At 37.1% G+C, this 18367-nt stretch overlaps 2 protein-coding genes across 3 annotated transcripts; both read right to left on the bottom strand.

Moving 5' to 3' along the window:
* Window positions 1-809: 809 nt before the first annotated feature.
* On the bottom strand, window positions 810-3780 carry LOC103319490 (G2/mitotic-specific cyclin S13-7-like). Of its 2 annotated transcripts, none has more exons than XM_089050119.1 (9): window positions 3605-3780; window positions 2990-3119; window positions 2822-2879; window positions 2486-2713; window positions 2275-2403; window positions 1942-2190; window positions 1686-1847; window positions 1396-1577; window positions 810-1280 (listed from the first exon to the last, which is right to left on the bottom strand). In XM_089050119.1, the coding sequence occupies exons 1-9, from the start codon at window positions 3645-3647 to the stop codon at window positions 1133-1135; spliced, it is 1329 nt and encodes a 442-aa protein (XP_088906245.1). In that variant the 5' UTR covers window positions 3648-3780; the 3' UTR covers window positions 810-1132. The 2 variants fall into 2 exon arrangements, with proteins under 2 accessions (XP_088906245.1, XP_008219261.2); XM_008221039.3 differs by having other exon boundaries at window positions 2822-2882; window positions 3605-3779.
* A 1853-nt stretch (window positions 3781-5633) lies between these two features.
* On the bottom strand, window positions 5634-6348 carry LOC103319471 (histone H3.2). Its single transcript, XM_008221017.2, has one exon. The coding sequence runs from the start codon at window positions 6244-6246 to the stop codon at window positions 5836-5838; it is 411 nt and encodes a 136-aa protein (XP_008219239.1). The 5' UTR covers window positions 6247-6348; the 3' UTR covers window positions 5634-5835.
* Window positions 6349-18367: the final 12019 nt, after the last annotated feature.

The raw sequence follows: 18367 nt of genomic DNA, 5'->3' as shown, positions 1-18367 counted from the left end.
GTGTCAATATTGTTTTATGTCCATGTTCCTCCATATTGTGGTGCTAAACTAACCAATCTCAAATAATATTTTAACAAAATCAAATAATAATAACCTAAGCATAATCTTGATAATATTAAAGTGACGTGAGTTTTTATTTGTATAGGGTTTGGGGTGTTTTGTAATTATTTTAAAGTGGTAAGGGTAATTTTGGAAGGTAGTAAGGGAAAAATGGAATGGGAATTGGATCAACTACCCCTACCTAGTTGATCTGATTACAGATTCTGAGATGGGATCCACACATTTTTTCATTCCTAAGACCATTTTGTGTGATTTTGATTAGGGTTAAGTGGTTTTTTCATTTTTAGGTATATTTTATTTTTAGGCATATTGTATATTTTATTTTACAACTAATGTGGTTTTGACACATGTTAAATTATTTTAATATTATTTTATACTTTTTTTGTTGAAACTTTGTTAATGTTTTAAGGAGCTCGTCCTCAATTTTACAGTCATGCTCTATTTTAAATTTATTATGTAAACAGAAGTGGGAGAAGAAAAAAAATGAAAAGTAAGAAAAACAGGGAAAAGTGGGTATTTTGTTTTTATTTTAAACATTTTCAATTTTTACTATGTATTATTCTCGTTTAATAAATTTCTTCTTTCTCAAGATTTTGATTAACTATTAAAGGGATGTAATGCGAAGTTGCATTATTGCTGCTTTCATACACACTTCAAGCCATTTCTCATTTGGTTCATTTTAGACAAAAGTCTCTCATGCAACATAGAAATGATACAGTAGAAGGAACATTACTATTTCAGTATTCATCTACTCCAATCCAATGTTTAATAATGCATTAATATTTTTGATTTCTATCCAAATCCAAGTAAGAAACTCCTTACAAAGAATACAAAGAATAGCAGTAGCTTGCAGCAATTGGACCATTAGCCTCTGCAGCTGATCTTATCTATCTAATACACAATCTGAATCAGCAGAAACGTAACTATGTTTGTATTTTAGAACAATACGGTTGTTAGAATCTTCTCATACTCATTACTCAATCTAAAAACACCACTAGCACATATGGGATATGGGTGCTTTTGTCTACAAAAAGTAAACAAGACTCAAAATAAACACAACACTTGAATCAGCTCAAGAAGAAGATGAGGACTGAAAACTCTTGGCCGGAGTGAAAAGAGCAACGGCAGCATGTTCAGGCTTCGAGAATTTCCGATAAACTGCTTGAAGGTTGCTTTCTGCAGCTTTCAAGTGAAAGCCCACCAGAAGCTTGGCGCAATCCCTGTTGTATGACAAAAGAACACAACACTCCACAATTAGTAATATTGACTGCAAATATGCTAATTATAATTTATAACTGAAGAGGGTTATAACTTATTTATAGAAGAAGACATTACCTTAACTGTTCTTCAGAGTAGCCAGTGTGGTGCTTCAGAGTTTCAGTCCAGAAAGGAGCTTTGTTGAGGGTGCAACGTGCAGCATAGACAGCTGCAGCAGCTATCAGGGAGGGAGAGTACCGAATAGCAGTTGGATAATGCATAATTCCAAGCTCAGCTAGAAAGAAAACCATATTCTTCATCTGCATTACACAAACGTAAGAGAATCAAATTAGTAATTAGTATATGTTACTTCACTAAAAATAGACCTTAAAGTATGCATGGCTATATTGTCATGATGAAATAAGTACCTCTTCACCAGGTGAAACAGAGGCTTTGATGTATCTAGACAGGAAGACATATGGGGTAGGAACTGTCAGGTACCATTCCAACTTCCCCAGAATTGCTTTCTCCATCAGAAGTATCTGATCACCAGTGTATGCATAGTCTGATAAGCAAACAAAGTCATTGACCTGCATATCAAGAACCCATTTTCAGATTAAAAAAGATACAAGTTTGAAATCAAGTATGAATAATTCATAAAACAACTGAATAAGAGAACATTACCTGTGGAGCCCAGATTTCCTCATATTTGGATGCTATAACCATAGAACTAATACCAACTAGCTGAAGTTCCCTCCTAGAAACGATCTTCTTTGACAAGTATCGATCAATTATGTTCACAGTCAGGTAGAAGGTTTCAGGCATCAGTTCAAATTTCCTGTGAACTTCTACCAACCAGTCTATGAGGATTGATCTCATCTTTGGGTTTATGTCTGGCTGTGACTCCATGTAATCATTAACTCTGCTGTCATCCTGCACAAGGAAGTTTTCTTTAGTAAGAGAAGCGATAGGAAAAGGGGAAATTTGAAGTGAGGGGGGAAGAGAATAAGAACATACTTCAGTGAGCTTGTAGAACTGGTACAAGTCATCAATGTATTCCACCACAGCCAATTCATCATTAACATCAGAAGAATCAAAATCAACAATCTTTTCCTTTGGCTTGACGTTAACTCCACCAGCCATAGCCTGCAGCAAACAAAAATTCAATACCCCAACAAATAAAAGGAAGCAATTCTCTCTCAATATGCTAGAAAATCAACAAACTTACCTTGCTTCGAGCTGTGAGGATCGAAGTCAGAGTCTTGACTTCCTTCCTTGAAGGCCCTTCTACTGGCTTGCATTGGTTCACTGGTTTATCCTTTACTCTTTCGTCAGAACTTATAACAACCACAGTCTCAGATTTTGGCTTTTCAATTGCCTTCTTGGGCGCTACTACCACTGCTGCCTTCTTGGCAGGACCTCGTTTTTTATCTTCAACAACCGGCAGCACAGGGTTCTACAAATTTAAAAAGCCCAATACCATGAACAGGTATAATTAACTTCAAGATTCAAAACTAGATATTCATTATATAAAGGATAAAAAGCAGTGGTTCAAGATTATTACCACATGATTCTTTTCTGCTTGTGCTTGTTGTGCCTTTGCTAACAGTTGTGCATGAAAACTTCTGCAAGTCAAGATCAACTTGTTAGTAATTTCGCCTGTGCGTGTGTGTGTGTGTGTGTGTGTGTGTGTGTGTGTGTGAGAGAGAGAGAGAGAGAGAGAGAGATAAACCTAGTTATGGGGCGAGAAATCTGAACAGGGGGCTTCCCTTCAACAATACGACCAGCCTCAAGATTATTACCAATGTCTCCAAGAACACGCCGGTTCCTTCTCTGTGCTTCATTCTTGACTTTGTCATTTCCTATAAGAAAAACAAACATGAACATATAAATAAATAAAAACCTTGATTTTCTGAATGAAAGAAATACATGAAAATGGCCGAAATCAAGAAATTAAAATACAAAAAACCCCCAAAAGAAATCTGAAATCGCTACAACCCAATCAATTCTGCGTTCCAAATTTACAAATAGGGAAAGAAACAGAAAAGGGCAGATCCAAATTATAAAAAAAAAAAACTGAAATGATGAAATAAAATTTGGGAAAAAATAAATCTTGCACTGATCTAGATGAATAACCCCAACCCATCAATGATCAGGGCAAGAGAAACCCAGATAAAACAACATCGAAAGATCTCAGAAATAAAAATGATGAATGCTATAAAAACCCATGGCATTATCGCAGAAACATAAACCCAATATGCTAAACGAAGAAAAGTACCAAAACCCAAAATGAAATTTGAAAGAATCGTTGTTCTATTAAAAAATCAGAGGTGGGATCGGCGAATACCTCTGGGTTGTTGTGGAAGAACTGCTGCTCTAGCGTGCTCCATGGTTTGCTGAGATCTGTAGCCTTGTAGGGTTTCTGGATCCAATAAATTCACCCCAAGGAAAGTCTCCTTTCCTTCTTTTATCTCTCTATTTCTCTGTTTGCTCTGCGCTTTGCGTTTCTTGTTTCATGAGTCTAATAGTAAAGCAAAGGGCACTATTTGAAGCTCCCGAACCGACGTTAGCCCCAACGGTCGAAATTTCAACCCCAACGGTCATATTTTCTTATTTGAAATCCGGACCGTTGGATTTTATACGGCTAAGATTCATTTTCAAGAAGGGTTTAAAATCGTGGTGTAATTGGTAAGTTTCCTATTTGGCATTTGCCGTATGACACACCAACAACCTTGGGTGTTTTACCATATAACCCACATCAAAATTAACATGTCTCGTCTGGCAGATTACAAACGTATCTCTTTTTTCTTTTTTCCCTTTATTGTTTTATTTTTAATTTTGTGTTTCACTTGACATGACAATTCTACTAGGGGGATTCACGAATTTATTTATTTTTGGTTTCTAAAAATTAATTAAACGATGTAATCAACTTCCCATAGGGTTTGAATAAAAATAAAAAAAATAGCGAAAAATTTCACAAATATATGGGCCTTAAGTTTTGTTTGTTTTGGGCCTTTCCCAAATGCTTTAAAGTCTAATATTTTCTCTCTTTGGTTGGGGGGAGCGGATCCGCTGTCCCCACCTGCCCTTCATGCCCTTCTTTAAATGTTTGACAAGTGTCCTATCACTTAACCCTAATATAACAGTGTTAACTTAATAAAATAAAAAACTAAAAATTGAAAAACAAAATATCAATAAATCATAACAACCACTGTTACCAAGTCCCTCCGCCCAGCAAACACCAACAGTCAACCACCCCAATCACCCCATCCCACTGGCGGCAACCTCCCTTTCTTACCCTACCTTAGACCAGCCACCCAACATAAGCCGCCCTAGGTTCACGATCTAGTAGTGGGTTAAAGCTCTGCTACCAATAAAAATCAACCACCCTTTCCCGAAATCATACACATGTGAGCAGTCCCTTTCATTGTAAACACATGCAAAAATAACAAAACCAAACCCAAAAATCAAATTGAAACAAAAAATAAAGATTGGCAGAGAAAAGAACGATATATAGAGGAGGGAGGGAGGGATGGAGAGAAAGAGACAGATACATAAACAGAGGTTGGAGTGGGTGGCTGCCAGGTTGGAGTTCTTAATGCTGATTGATGACGAGCTTTAACCTCATATCCCAAAATGCCGGTTATCTTTGCTCGTGAGGCTCCCAAGGTTAAAAAAGAGGTTGGAGTGGACTGTTGGTGTTTGCTGGGCGGAGGCATTTGGTAACATTGGCTGCTATGATTTATTGTTATTTTGTTTTTCAATTTTTAGTTTTTTATTTTATTAAGTTAACACTGTTATATTAGGGTTAAGTGATAGGACACTCAAACATTTAAAGAAGGGACATGAGGCACCAAATTAGGGACAACGGATCCGCTCCCTTGGTTGGGACCCCTTATTAAAACTCCCTCACCAACAGGAGCTTCCATAATGAAGCAAATTTTGGTGACGGGTTCAATGAAAAGTTTAAACTAACCATTCAATCATTAAAAAAGTTCAAGTTCAATATTCTCTCTTGTGTAGTGAGATTGAACCCCTCACCCACAACTCCTTGTTATAGCATTTCCGCCTCACTCACAACCCCTCATTATAACATTTCAACGACTTGTATGCTCAGAAAGGTCAATTTTTTTGGGGTTATTTGTGGGTTCAGGCCCATCTACATTTCATGTCATCCAACGCAAACCCAATAATAATCCCAATTTGAGTGAAAATGAACCCTTTTTCTATTTTTGCATAACAAAAAATTTGGCCACATTTTGACAAGTTTAAGCCAAAAACGTAATCATATATGCAATATCAATTTGACAATACAAGCAGAGATTTAAATAGGAAATGCAAAGACAAATGACAATCGAAACAAGAACCCAGCAATATCAACACAAATCCAACTAGCCATTAGATTTCAAATCCATATTACGCCCCCGCATTACACAAACCCAACTGAATGGTTCAACTACTTGTCGTCTCAGCACAAGCCAAAACAAAGACTAAGGCATAAAGCAAACATCTACAACTAACTACATGCCGTTTAAACATCATAGACTAGATAATTTCTAAATTGCTCTCTGAATCTCCTCAAGCCCTCTCGCCCCTGATCCGACGAGCGAGCTGGATGTCCTTGGGCATAATGGTGACTCTCTTGGCATGAATGGCGCAGAGATTGGTGTCCTCGAACAGACCCACCAAGTAGGCCTCCGCCGCCTCCTGCAGCGCCGCCACGGCGCTGCTCTGGAACCGGAGATCGGTCTTGAAATCCTGAGCGATCTCCCTCACAAGCCTTTGAAATGGAAGCTTGCGGATCAGGAGCTCAGTGCTCTTCTGGTACTTTCTGATCTCTCTCAGAGCCACAGTTCCTGGCCTGAAACGGTGAGGCTTCTTCACCCCTCCGGTCGCCGGGGCTGACTTGCGGGCAGCCTTCGTGGCCAGCTGCTTGCGTGGCGCTTTGCCTCCGGTCGACTTACGGGCAGTCTGCTTAGTACGAGCCATTTGGAGTTGGTCTTGATGTGAAAGATGGAAGGATTTGGGTGTTTGGTTAGCGAGAAGATGAGAGAAAAAGGAGGCCGATATGAATTTGTGAATTAGAGAGGTTTTGATGAGATTTATTTATAGAGTGAGAGAGTGGAGAAGCGGCGGGTTTGAAATTTTGGTCAAATTTTGAAAGTTTTGGATCGGTGGATATGGAGCGTTGATTCATATTGTTATCAACGGTGGATATTATTTGTTGTAGGTTGTTAGGGATAGCGATCCGTGTGCACTGTAAGTGGACCAATAAAATTGGTTTATTCTAGCGGCAACGGAATATTTTTACTCCTTTTCAATTTTTGAGTTGGCGGGTCAAGTATTCGAGTGTGGATTGAACATTAAGGATGGGCTTCATTCAATGAACAATCAAACCAGCCCGGTGTGTTTCACTTTGGGCTTTCAAACTTTTATTTTTACAAAACAATATTCTAACTACTTTAATATACGATGAGGGAAATTGAATATGGTGCATGGGAGAGCGGACACGCTGTCTTTCACTAACTGATCTAACTCACATCTGCAAAGGACTTTCCAACTTCAGACGAACATGGTCTCTTCTTTGTCTTTAAATTACGTTCATGAGTCATGGCATAGATAGTTTCTTTTGTTTTTCTTGCTCAAGCACCCAACTAATCATGCCAATTGCCAAGTAATTTTGATATGCTTATGCTTAGGAAGTTAGACAGTAAATTTCAAGCCATGGAATGGAACCCACAAAGTTAAGCAGCATAATATTGGTCTGCATGATGAACCTCATTCATTACCCCATCTCAAAAATATGCTTCAAAGGCAACTTGAATTCATGGTGGCTGTCTAGACTAATTTTATAAGCAATACTTTTTTTTTTCTTTATAATCCTCTTCTTATTATTATGGCACCACCAATTTTTTTTAATGTGGATCAAAGTTCAAACCCTAGTTCTCAATTTAGCTCAGAGTTTTTAATGGCACAAGTTTGACTTTTATGCTTTCAATTACCCACAAAAAACATTTTTGAATGCATCTTGTAGAACGCAAACAAGCCAATAGTAGTGACAAAGGTCATTGTATGAAGAAGTTTAACAAGGGCATGCCTAACTGCTTGCACCAAAGCATTTAAGATTATTTAATGAAAGAGTTTCTCAAGATGCCGACCAAAGCATCAATTGCCTCATACAATGACACTGGAAGTCAAGCTGTCCTACTAAAAATTTTCATTGGTCAGAAAAGAAGAACAATAGAAGACATGAAAAATTATAGAAATGATTTGAGTCGATGATTGTCGATGACTTTAATGGATATGATTCGATGATTTTAAGCAGAAGATTAAACAATGGTAATGTAAAATTTGATGTTCACATAGATTGTTTCACTGTTAGCTCATGTAACTTGGTGCCATGGCTTTTGAACTACCATATGCCTTGTGCTTTTTGCTAAAATATGAGAATTATGAGAGAATATTTGTTTGTAGGAATTTTTTGTGTACTAATCTCCTTGTAGAAGGTCATATTTATAATACATAAGAGCCTTAGTGGCCAAGTAAATAATAAATTACTTATTTCTATTTACTATAGGAAATCTGGAATTAAAGTAATAAATCAATTACAATTATAATAGGAATCTTTGGTGTGTAAGGAAGATAAGTCAATGGCCCACAGGTCACGCCAACACTCCCCCTCAAGTTGGTGCATAGATGTGGCCAATGCCCAACTGATCCAGTGAATTGTGGAAATCGCTTTTGTCAAAATATCTATCAATTGATCCTTAGATTATACGAAAGGAAACTGAATTACTTGAACCTCAAGCTTCTATTTCATGAAGTGTTGATCCAACTCAACATGTTTAGTGCGATCATGTTGAACCGGATTATGTGTAATAGTTATAGCAGCCTTGCTGTCACAAAAGAGATTCATTGTAGATGTAGGTTTATATCCAAGTTCAGTAAGCAACTTCCTTAACCAAAGGAGCTCACAAATCCATTTAGTCATGCCTCTGAACTTGGCTTATGCAGTGGATAAAGCTATTACCTTATGTTTCTTGCTCCTCCATGTCATCAAATTACCTCCCACGAATGTGAAGTAACCCGATGCGAATTTTCTATCTATTACATTATTTGCCCAATCTGCATTTGAATAACCATCAATATTCAGATGACCATGTTTTGAGAACATAAGTCCTTTTTCAGGTGCAGACTTCAAATATCTAAGTATCCGAAGAACTGCATTCATGTGGTCTTTACTTGAAAAATGCATAAATTGACTTACAACACTCACTGCATAAGCAATGTTTGGTCCTTCGGTATATTTCTTTGTTAGTTGGAACTTGATCCGAGTATTCTCCAAAATGATGATTCTGAACAATATGGGTGTCCACAGGTTTGCAATCTAGCATTTCTCTGTCTGTCAACAAGTCCAAGACATATTTCTCTGTGATCAGGCTACCTCAATCCCCAAGAAATACTTGAGTCCACCTAGATCCTTCATCTTAAACTCAATAGACAAATAGTCTTGTAGTTGAGATATTTCATGTTTAACATTCACAGTAATAATCATATCATCAACATAGATTAATAAAGCTGTTCCGTTCCTTTTATGATGTTTCAAGAATAGAATATGATCTGAGTTACTATGTTTGAAACCATTGTTCTTCATTGCCATGGTGAACCGTCCAAACCATGCGCGTGGTGACTGTTTCAATATGTACAATGCCTTTTGTAATCTATATACTTTTCCAGTTTGAGTAGTATTATATCCAAGAGGAATGCCCATATACACCTCCTCTGCGAGTTCACTATGCAAGAAAGCATTATTTACATCAAATTGGTGTAATGACCAATCCAAATTAGCTACAAGGGACAATAAGACTCTGATGGTGTTCAATTTTGTAATTGGTGCAAAGGTTTCTTCATGGTTTATACCATAGGTCTGTGTGTACCCTATTGTCACAAGTCTTACCTTGTATCCTTTGATAGATCCATTAGCATTGTGTTTTATAGTAAACACTCATCTACATCCGACAATCCTTTTTCCTTGTTGTATAGTCTCTAGTGTCCAAGTCTAATTTTTCTCAAGAGCTTTCATCTCCTCTTTTATAGCTTGGATCCACTTAGGATCTTTCAATGCTTTAGAAACCTTGGTTGGAATATGGATAGTAGACAACTAATGCACAAAAGCCTTGAGTGGTTCAAACAGCTTCTCAGTGGATACATGATTACAATTGGATACTTGGATGTCTTGCCAATATCAGGTAAATAACAGTTTGGTGGCTTCCCATCCTTTTGCCTGGAAGGTAATTTATATCTAATAGATTTATCAATGCATAACAATTGAGAAACAATTTGAGGTTCGGTAGAGACAAGAGCAGCACAGCAGGAACTAATGGTAGTTTCTCTGAGCTTGCAAGCTTGGAGTTCCTCCCACCATTTAGGATAATCATTCAATTTAAAGCAGGTGTCGCGGGTATGTTTAGGGTTGCCACAGTGAGTGCAAGCACTTCCATCAAATGGAAACTTGGGACGGGAGGGTGGGATGGTTTTGGGAGGTGGTGCACCAACATCAGTAGCATATGACTGGATTTGAAGGAGCATTCTTGGCTGCTAAGCCAGCGCTAGTGGGTGTGGATGAACCCATCATCACAGCTTGTCGAACATCTTCACGGTGGACATAGGCATAAGCTTGGTCCACGGTGGGGAGTGGAGTCACGAGAAGAACATCGCTTCAGGCCTTATCAAGACGATCATCAAGGCCATCCAAAAATATGTAAACTTAATCTTCCTGCTAAATATCATTATAGCATTGGATATCACATTCATACTTCATCATATTTGGTCGACGGAAATCAATCTCTCTCTATGAACTTTGGAGAATATTGCAATAGGTTTCAATTGAGCCACTAGCTTGTCCCTTACGGGAGACTTGTCGTTTCAGATCATACACCTGAGAGGTTTCAGTGCCATCATAGAAAGTCGTGGCAATTGCATCCCACACTACTTTTACTATTGGAAAGCGAATGAAATTGCCAATCAAGCTTTGCTCCAGATAATTGATGAGCCATACTTTCACGATGGAGTTCTCGGTGTGCCAAGGGGGAAACATTGGAGCAGTTGTAGGAGGTTGTGGAAGATCGCCATTAATATAACTACATTTGTCTTTGCCAGATATATACATCTCGACAACTTGGGGAACATAGGGCATAGTTGGTGCCATCCAACTTGATGTCGATATGTGCAACGAAAGGTTCATAGGTAATCGTTGTTAGGATCGTCATCTAAGTTGGGTTTGGGGTCGTTGTCTGAGTCGGGTTCGGGTTCATCGTCTGAGTCGAGTTTGGGGTTGCTGTCTTAGTAAGTTTGAGGTCATCTTGGTAGGATCCTGATTTAAGACTAGGTTCGAGGTTTGAGTCTGCATCTTCAAAAGTTGAGCCATTTGGACACTCAACTCGGCTATAGTTGGTTGAGAATGAGAGGAGGAAGTAGTGGTGCTATTGCCATGAGGATCAGGAGAGTCATCCTCCCCCATGGTGGTGGCTAGGATTTAGAATCTAGAGTCAGCAATCCCAAGATCACCGCTCTGATACTATGCTAAAATATGAGAATTATGTGATAATATTTGTTTGTAGGAATTTTCTGTGTATTCCTCTCCTTGTAGGAGGTCATATTTATAATACACCAAAGCCTTAATGACCAAGTAAATAATAAATTCATATTTCTATTTACAGTAAGAAATAAGGAATTAAAGTAAATCAATTACAATTATAATAGGAATTCTTGGTGTGTAAGGAAAGTAAGTCAATAGTCCACAAGTCACGCCAACACTTTCTACTTATCCTTCTACATATGCCATTTTTCACCACTTCTCAAACTGACCACAAAATACCCTTGGGCTCATCCCTCACTGCTTTGGATGACAGCTTTGTCTGGCCATCACCATCTGGCGAATTTTCTTCCGGTTTCCAAAGAGTTGGTAAAGAGGGTGGCTTTATAATATCCATTTGGTTTAACAAAATACCAGAAAAAACCATTGTCTGGTCAGCCAATGGACAGAATCTTGTGCAAGAAGGATCCATAGTTGAACTCAGTATCATTGATCCATTTGTCTCCGCAAGCCTGGGATAAGGTTTGCTGAGAGTGTGGCAATAGAAGAAACTTCTCAACCCAATCATGCAAATCTTGGAAAAGAGAAAGGTCTTGTACTTTGCAGTTGAATGTTCAATTTGGTGTTTCAGTTTTCTTTCCTTCCCTTTGGCATCTGCTCAATATATATCACACGGTTCGGGAGGCAAGAGCAACTCATCCTCTTCACAGCTAAATCAGTCACAACGTGATTTCGATCTGGATCCAAAAACTATATCAGCGATGTTTATGCATTGTCTCCCCACCACCGGATCACAAACCCCATAAGCACCTATATTTTACTTAAAATATATAGCATGAGTATCTTCAATTTGGTAACAATGTCATGGGATGAATTGCACAATCGACCATAAAATAAGCAGAACACGAGTGCTATTGTACCATCTCTCTCTCTCTCTCTCTCTCTCTCTCTCTCTCTCTCTCTCTCTCTCTCTCTATATATATATATATATATATATATATAATGAAAGGGAATAGCTAGCTCTTCTATCCAGCATTCCAGCTCTTCCTGCCTCCCGTCCCCGGTGACGAGTTCTGTACCCTAAACTTTCAATGCCAAAGTTTAATGAGGATGGATTTAGTCCCACCAAATCCATCCCCATTATATGTTCTATCTAAGTGATCACAATTAGAACTGATTGTTTCCAAATTTTGTTTTTTATGCATTTGATCATGATGGATTCAAAGCCAGCAACTAGATGTTATGACTTGGGTTTTCATTGGATTTTTAACGTGAACATTTCATTCTAGATGTTTGCTTAATGGTGGTGGTGACTGATTTCAGTTTTTTGTATTGTTTTTTTCTTCTTGCTGGATATTAAGATAATGGTTTCTATATGTTATTTTTCCATCTTGCAGTTTAATTGTTGTGTTGTGAATGCATACTTGTACGCCTCAGAAAGACAAAAGTTCCAAGATATGTCTTGTTCTTACTTCAGGCATCTTAAAGTATTAAAATACATCACAACACAACACCTATGCTTATAGACCTCACACAAAATCCATTACTCACGAAGTTCATACTGTATATGAAAAAATCTTAACGAGTGCAGTGACAAAGAAAAGCATTAAACAGTAAGTATGGGAGGCGCCTAGGCATTTTTTATTTTTTTTATTTTTATAATAATAATTATTTTGTTTTACAAATTATAAATTTATACCAAAATTAATATAAATAAATGTTATATATATATATATATGTGTGTGTGTGAAAATCATATGATATATGCTTATAAAGCAGAGGGTTGAAACAAAAACACAATTAATTTATGTATTTATATATGGGCCCAAGCCCATAAGAGAACCTTGTTAAAATACCAGCCCATAAGTGAAACACAGCGTTTCACAAACACTGCTTCACCTTTTTTTCAACGAGCCCTATCCTCACTTATCTCTCATCTCTTCACCTCTATCACCTCTGATCTCTCTCTACCTCCATCGTCTCTCCTCTTTTTCTGACCAGTGGATAAGAAGTCGTCGCTGCCACTGGTTGGGTTGAGAAGAGTAGAGAAGCAGCCACCCGACACACCCAGGCTCCCAGACCCGCCCAGGCCGCCTAGACCCGCCTAGACCCGCCCAGGCCGCCTAGGCGCCGCCTAGACCCGCACAGGCAGCCTAGGCATATTTTTGGGCCTCACCATCTGGAGTATTTGCTTTCGGTTTCTGCTCAATGATGCAGCAGGCAAACAGATATGGAGTGTTGATTCTGCTGGCACTGGAGTTTCCTATGCAGCCATGCTTGACACAGGAAATTTTGTGCTGGCTAACCCAAATTCAATCAATTCTTGGGAGACTATTTGCAGCTGCTGAAAGAATTATGCGGCAGAGATGGAGGATGAGATCAAATGATACTAGCTGATTGAGCATATGATTGCTATAAGCAAAAGAAACTGCACATGCTATTGGAGAATGATGATGAGGCAAAGGATGACATGAAGAAGATGGAAATGTATTTGGTGCATTCAAGAGGATTATTTATATCTCTAGGCTCATCCCTCACTGCTGTGAATGCTAACTCTTTCTTACCCTCACTATCCGGGGAGTTTGTTTCCACTTATCCTTAAATCATTTGATATTTTAAAAAACCAATAGCGACAAAGTTCATTGCACATGAAAGAGGCTAACAAGGGCAGAGACAGAAAGCTTTGAAAACACTGAAAATACGTGGAATGATCCAAAAAGACAAATCTCCATATCTGTCCATACACCGTGTATTTGAACGAAATCATTATTTAGTTAAACAGATTCTTCGTACGCCGAACAAAGATTCAATTTGCACATACAAACAGCAAGAGAAATCATATCATAGAACATTTGAATTTTTTGTGTATATCAAGGGAGGACTGCATTTGTTTGTCATTTTAGAAAACTTATGTGGGCAGCAAACCAGAGCATAACACATTCAGTTAAAACATATTGCATGGATTGTCGATGATCTTAAGGTACTGTAGGTGACTCCACAGATGATGGCATTATATAAAGATATAGCAAATGATGCTTATCAGCAGTTTCACCATTAACTCCTTAATTATGTACCATGGCTTTTGAACTACCATATCCTTTTTTCTTTCTACTTCTCCTTCTACAGATACTGCCATTTTGAATCATTGCTCACACTTACAACAATATATCTTTGGGCTCATCCCTCACTGCAAAGGACAACAATAACTCTGTCTGGTGTTCACCATTTGGGGAATTCGCTTTCAGTGTCCAAAAGATTGGTAGTGATGGTGGCTTCATACGAGCCATCTGGTTTAACAAAATACCCGAAAAGACTATTGTCTGGTTAGCCAATGGCAACAATCTAGTGCAACAAGGATCCACAGTTGAACTCACTGCACATGGCCAGTTGCAACAGGCAAACAAAAAAGATTGCGGACTTTGGTGGTACTGGAGTTGCCTATGCAGCCATGCTTGACACATGAAATTTCGTTCTGGCCAATGGAAATTCAAACAATTTGAGGGAGAGTAGTTTTGATCAACCAACTGATACAATCCTACCAACACAGACTCTAAAACTAAACAATGCACTCCACACTAGCTTCACTCACCATCTGGGGAATTGGATTTCGGTTTCCAAAAGATTGGTAGTGATGGTGGCTTCATACTAGCCATCTGGTTTAAAAAAATACCCGAAAAGACTGTTGTCTGGTCAGCCAATGGCAACAATCTAGTGCAACAAAGATCCACAGTTGAACTCAGTGCACATGGCCAGTTGATGCTCAATGATATTGCAACAGGCAAACAAAAAAGGATTGCTGACTTTGGTGGTACTGGAGTTGCCTATGCAGCGCCATGCTTGACACAGGAAATTTCGTTCTGGCCAATGGAAATTCAAACAATTTGAGGTAGAGTTTTGATCAACCAAGTGATACAATCCTACCAACCCAGACTATAAAACTAAACAACACACTCCACACTAGCTACACGGCGTCACACTACTCACGAGGGAGGTTCCAGTTTGCACTACAATCTGATGGAGCACTCTCGCTTTATACAACAAATTTCAAATTGGATACTCCTAATTATGTCTATTGGTTAACACACACTGAGGGTAGTGGTTTTCAGGTCATCTTCAACCAGTCTGGCTCTATTTACCTTACAGCCACAAACAGAAGCAATTTATATTCATGTGGTACCTTGTCTGTGTCAGAATCATTCATCACCTTCCATTTCCTACCAACTGGTTTTTTGATATCATACACATGCATATGCAGCTAGTGTTCGAAAAATCGGCCTAGGCGCGGCCTGGGCGGGTCTGTCCGCTTGGGCCGGTCCTTCATCTCCGAGAGCTTTAGGCGGCACCGTGTGGTAAACTAAGCGAAGAGGATTTGGCTGGATCTGCTCCACGAGCTTGCGGCGGCAGCACCAGGCGAGGAAGATCACCTAATGGAATACGCTATAAATAGAAATTTAAAGGTATAGCCGAACGGCTATACGCGCTTTAAATAGAATATTTTCAAAGTATAGCCGCACGGCTATCCCCTTTAAATAGCACAATCTTAGTTTCTCTTTTCTAATGACTTTATTTAGTAGTTATGTTTTAATTATTATTTACTTAACGAATAACTAGTTTTTAAATATATTATTAAGTTAAAAAATTAAAAAAGTAATTACTATTTATTAAATAATATAATTTATGAAGTTAATTAAAATATTTATTTATTCACTAAAGAAAAAATAATTAAAACAATAATTACATATGAAAGCAATTAACAATTTAGCACTTTCACATTTAATAATGTATTTTACATATACATACGTATTTTTCAATAATACATTCGTGTTATGCACACGTCTTAAAGAGTCAGTAAAGTTCACATTTTTTAAAAAGCAAATTTACAATACTCAGTAAGTTATATAGAGTACATACGTATTTATCATGTTTAATACACGATTTTTTTATACAAAAATTTCAATAAAACACATAAAATTCACGTAGTATAGACATAATTCTAACATATTACTGAATAAAAATTATATATATTGAAAAGTAATATAGTGGTCAAACATTTACGTTGTAATTCACAAAAAGTTTTGCCGAATAAAACACGATATATTCATATTTTTTTATGTTCCTTATATTACTAACTATGAATGAATGTATAGCCAAAGGCTATACAAGGTTTTTTAAAAATGTGCAGCCATACTCTCGATTCTTCTATTTTTTTATAAAAATAAGTATAGTCACCAACTATACTCGGATTTTTTCCTTCTTTTATATATATATATTTTATTTATTTATAAAATCTTATCGACAAGAGGCTATACTCATTCTTTCCTAATTTTTTTAAAACATAGTATAACGGCTTTACTGTTTTACGTGGTGGCTAGCTCTAAGTGGGTCCTTTTTTAAATATATATATATAAATAGTATAGCCAATCAGCTATACCCGGTCTTGTATTTTTTTTTTTAAATAGTATAGCCGAGCAGCTATATTCGTTTTTGTTAATGTTTCTTTAAAATAGTATAGTCGCCTTACCTATCTATCTGCATTTTGACACGTGTGGCCTAATCCTGGTGGGTCTTTTATTTTTTATAAATAGTATACCCAGTGCAGCTTTACTAGCTTTTCTTGTTTTAATTTTTTAACAAATAGTATAGCCGATCAGCTATAGCTTTATATATATAGTTGGATCCTTTATTTTCTTTTAAATCGTTTTCCCCGATTTTCGTTTATCAATAAGAGTAGTTTAGAGCATTATTCATTACTATTAGGCCATTATCTGAGTTTCTACTGTCCCTTTTTGATTTTTTTTTGCTTTACAGAATTATTTCTCGTATAAACAATTTAGCACTTTCATGTTTAATAATGTATTATACATTTATGTATGTATTTTTCATTAATACATTAGTGGTCTGCACACATCTTAACGACTATGTAAAGTTCACGTTTAAAAAAAAAAAAAAAAGCAAACGTACAATACTCGTATTATACATGTATGTATGTATTTTTCATGTTTAATACGCATATTTTTTTTACAAAAATTTCAAAGAGACACAAGATTCACGTATTATACACATAATTCTCACACTATTATTGAATAAAAATAATATATATTAAAAATAATATAGTGCGGAACATTTAAGTTGTAATTTGCAAAAATTTTGCTGAATGAAACACGTACGTATTTTATTAGTATTTTTTCATGTTCCGTATTTTACTAACTATGAATGAATGTACAGCCACACAGCTATACTTGGGTTTTTTCACCTATACTTGTTTTTTTTTTTTAAATAATACATCCGCGTGGCTATATTCGGTTTTTTAATTTTTAAAAAAATAGTATAGCCGCGCGGCTATACATGTCCTTCCCTAATTATTTTAAAAAAGACTATTGCCGCGCGGCTATACCTGATTTTTGTTATTTTTATTTTGGAAAAAGTAGTATAGCCGCTCGGCTATACTCGGAGGTAGTCATTCTTCTGTGAAACCAGCCTTAGGTGGTTCCTCCACTCTAGAAGCAGCGTGACGGAGCCTATGCTCAAGCGCAGGGTTCAACTCCGCATCACCTGATCACCCTCGATCACCCAACCTTGTTCTAAATCTAATATAAGATGAGCATCTTTAAAGGGGTAACTGTATCTGATAAACTACACAACAAACCATAGAATATATATAAATAGTAAGGCCAGGTCGATGCATGGCGTATGTATGCGTCAGTCTTGTGCTCGACCACATGGGACCCTAAATTTAGGGGCCTCTAAATGTTTTTAAAAGCCCAGCATTATATTATATATTTTCTACTACTTTTCGTTCTAAGCAAATTTTTATTCCAAAAGATTATTTTATGTTCCTAATGGGCAGATTTTTTTACAAGCATTAATAAATAAATAAATAAACTGAGTCGTTTGTGCGTGTCGCGCTCTCCATGGTATTCTCAAATCGCTTTTCATTTATTTAAATTCACTTCTTCCCAACTTCTTCTTGACTCTTTGGCGTCCAAAAGCAAAATTCTTCTTACTATTTGGCAAGGCAAAAGGCGGTATGCATCTCTGCCTCCACCACACCTCTCTCTCAGATTAGAATTTAGAAATTATGTGTTGCATTGGAATTAGCCATCATATGCATCTTTGCTTCATTTTGCTAGGTGTAGTTTTTATTTTTATTTGTTATTTTTATTTAAATGTAAAGAAAATTGAGTGGATATGAGTACGTGAAAATAGACCAAGGATGATCGTGATTCTATTTGTGGGTTCTAATGTAATTGATGCCACATAATGATTTCGGTTTAATTTATGATTAATGAATTTTAAAATTTGAAAATTGTTATTTTACTTATACATATAGGGTCTCATCAACTTTATTCGCACAGACCTCTATATCTAATGGACCGCCCTGAGTAAGGCAATAACTCTTTTATCGGCAAAGATTGCAATTGCAGCTCTACTTGCCTTGCCTCCATGGAGATGTTCTAAAATAACTCTGCCCCGGAAATATATAAATTCAATGGAAATGATCACCTTGTTAACTAT

This window comes from Prunus mume, linkage group LG1, assembly GCF_029339155.1.
Source record: "Prunus mume cultivar Tortuosa linkage group LG1, ASM2933915v1, whole genome shotgun sequence".
Lineage (NCBI taxonomy): Eukaryota > Viridiplantae > Streptophyta > Magnoliopsida > Rosales > Rosaceae > Prunus > Prunus mume.
This window is presented reverse-complemented; position numbering and strand designations above follow the sequence as displayed.

Excerpts from the sequence above, each read along its gene's own strand:
- LOC103319471 (XM_008221017.2), bottom strand. The coding sequence starts at position 6,246 with ATGGCTCGTACTAAGCAGACTGCCCGTAAGTCGACCGGAGGCAAAGCG.
- LOC103319490 (XM_008221039.3), bottom strand. The coding sequence starts at position 3,647 with ATGGAGCACGCTAGAGCAGCAGTTCTTCCACAACAACCCAGAG. Across the intron at positions 2,883-2,989 it reads ATTTCTCGCCCCATAACTAG|AAGTTTTCATGCACAACTGT; the intron begins GTTTATCTCTCT and ends CTTGACTTGCAG. Across the intron at positions 2,191-2,274 it reads AGTTCTACAAGCTCACTGAA|GATGACAGCAGAGTTAATGA; the intron begins GTATGTTCTTAT and ends TTCCTTGTGCAG.